The sequence below is a fragment of the Etheostoma spectabile genome, chromosome 8 (genome assembly GCF_008692095.1).
Source record: "Etheostoma spectabile isolate EspeVRDwgs_2016 chromosome 8, UIUC_Espe_1.0, whole genome shotgun sequence".
Lineage (NCBI taxonomy): Eukaryota > Metazoa > Chordata > Actinopteri > Perciformes > Percidae > Etheostoma > Etheostoma spectabile.
In genome coordinates, this window is record NC_045740.1 from 18,938,552 (window position 1) to 18,940,638 (window position 2,087).

The window sequence follows — 2,087 nt, forward strand, 5'->3', positions numbered from 1 at the left end:
AAAAAAAAAAAAAAAAAAAAACACATTGGGAAAAGCAACAAAAAACAATGAAAAAAGCTATCAAAAAAAACAGTAGAAAACTTGGGAAAAACTCAGGAAAAAGCGTCCAAAACATAAAAAAAAACCGCCCAAAACTTTGAAAAAATGACAAAACGCCAAAACAACCCCCCCCTGCCAAAATGTCAGATAAAGCAATATAAATTTTGAAATAAGTGACTTACAAACACACACACACACACACACACACACACACACGCGCGCAACGCCTCGGGCCGCTGACGGTGGCGGCCCGTTAAAATCAACAGAGGAAACACCGCTGGGATAATAAATATTTGTATTTCCTTTTCATTCTTACAGGAAAAACCGCACAAGTGTAACCAGTGTGGGAAAGCCTTCAACCGAAGCTCCACCCTCAACACGCACACACGCATCCACGCCGGGTACAAGCCCTTCGTCTGCGAGTTTTGCGGGAAAGGATTTCATCAGAAGGGTGAGGAAAATGGAGGGAAAACGCCACACATGGTTTCCACAAGTTAAATTTCAGACTTTTTAAGACCTTTTTAATTTGCCTGGCTCCGCCCTCCTATGTACGTCCGCTCAATTTTTATTTACCTTCAGTTCTATCTCCGGGTTTGCGGTGTATTCTCGGGTTTTTTTCCGGTCCAATCTCTACCTGTCCAATCAGAGAACAGAGGGCGTGGCTGAGAACGATGATGTTGAGGTTGTGCGCTAGTTTGAGTTGTTGTTCCGCGATGTTGTGTATGTGGCAACGCTGCCAAATATCCAGAAGTTAGAGCCCGAGCAAGAACAATCTTTGCTGAGTTTTGTTGGGGGCCATGATGTTGTGGCCCCCCTTAATGCCCCCCATGGGATTTGGGAAAAGTTAGATTTTCCGGCTCTCTCCGTTAGCGGTGAAGGCGTTAGCTAAGGCTAATGCTAGTGATGCTAAGGTGACATCACGACCAAAACGTCAGTGATTGGTTACGGCAGATCCAGAGTGGCTCTGGGCAGATCCAATCGTTTTAAATTTCAAGTACCCGCCTTCAAGGAAGTTAACACTGGTCAATGGAGGGTGGCCAGACTCTCTGTACATGGACCAGAGTCAGGCTAATGGACCAGAGTCTGGTAGGACCAGGCTAATGGACTAAAGGTCTGGTGACCAGGCTAAGGACAGAGTCTGGGTAGGACCAGGCTAATGGAACAGAGTCGGTAGGACCAGGATAATGGACCAGAGTATGGTTAGGACCAGGCAGTGTACCAGGTCTGGTAGGGAACAGGTAATGGACCAGGGTCTGTAGACAGGATACATGGAACAGAGTCTGGGTAGGAAAAGGCAATCGACCAGAGTCTGGTAGGACCAGGCTAATGGACCAGAGTCTGGTAGGACCAGGCTAATGGAATATCAGAAAGGAGTTTACATTGCAGTAGGCTACTATATGCATGCTTACAATACATGCTTTGTGACAAAATCATTTAAAAGGACAATGCAAATGTTAGACCTTTGTGAACGAAAATCAAGACTTTTTTTTAAAGAAATGTAAGTCTTTTAAGGCCTAATTTTTTGAATATACTGTATTTTTAAGACTTTTAAGACCCCGTGGGTACCCTGTTATAGAATTACACCTACTTTGAATTCCTCATGGGGGGCAACAGAAACTACACACTATAGCTTTAAGTTCTCCGGCTGTTTAGTCTTTAGGGGAAAAATCTTTGAAACGCATAGAGAGAAATAATACACACATTTCAAAAATAAACAACAGAAGATGACATGTATCTGTAACGTCATGATGAGATAAAACATGGATAATGTCTTTTTGCATAAGCATAATTTAATACAAATTCACCAGAAGGCAAGGAGTGAAGTGTTTGACGCTGAAGGTTTTCCCCAGTTAAACAAAACCTTCGCCATGGGTGCAGCCCTACAAAAATGACTGAAGTGTTTTGGGTTTTTTCTTCGTCCCGGTCTGACTCCTCGTCTTCTGACTTTTTGTGCAGGAAATTACAAGAACCACAAGCTGACGCACAGCGGCGAGAAGCAGTTCAAGTGTTCGATCTGCAACAAGGCCTTCCACCAGGTGTACAACCTC

The 2,087-nt window shown here is 43.8% G+C and overlaps 1 protein-coding gene across 1 annotated transcript in view; it reads left to right on the plus strand.

The window, feature by feature from the left end:
• Positions 1-2,087, plus strand: part of fezf1 (FEZ family zinc finger 1) — a 12,049-nt gene that overhangs the window by 9,818 nt on the left and 144 nt on the right. The window contains exons 3-4 of the mRNA XM_032522247.1: positions 358-490; positions 1,996-2,075. Of these exons, the coding sequence (XP_032378138.1) occupies positions 358-490; positions 1,996-2,075 (213 nt within the window). The remainder of the gene's footprint in view (positions 1-357; positions 491-1,995; positions 2,076-2,087) is intronic.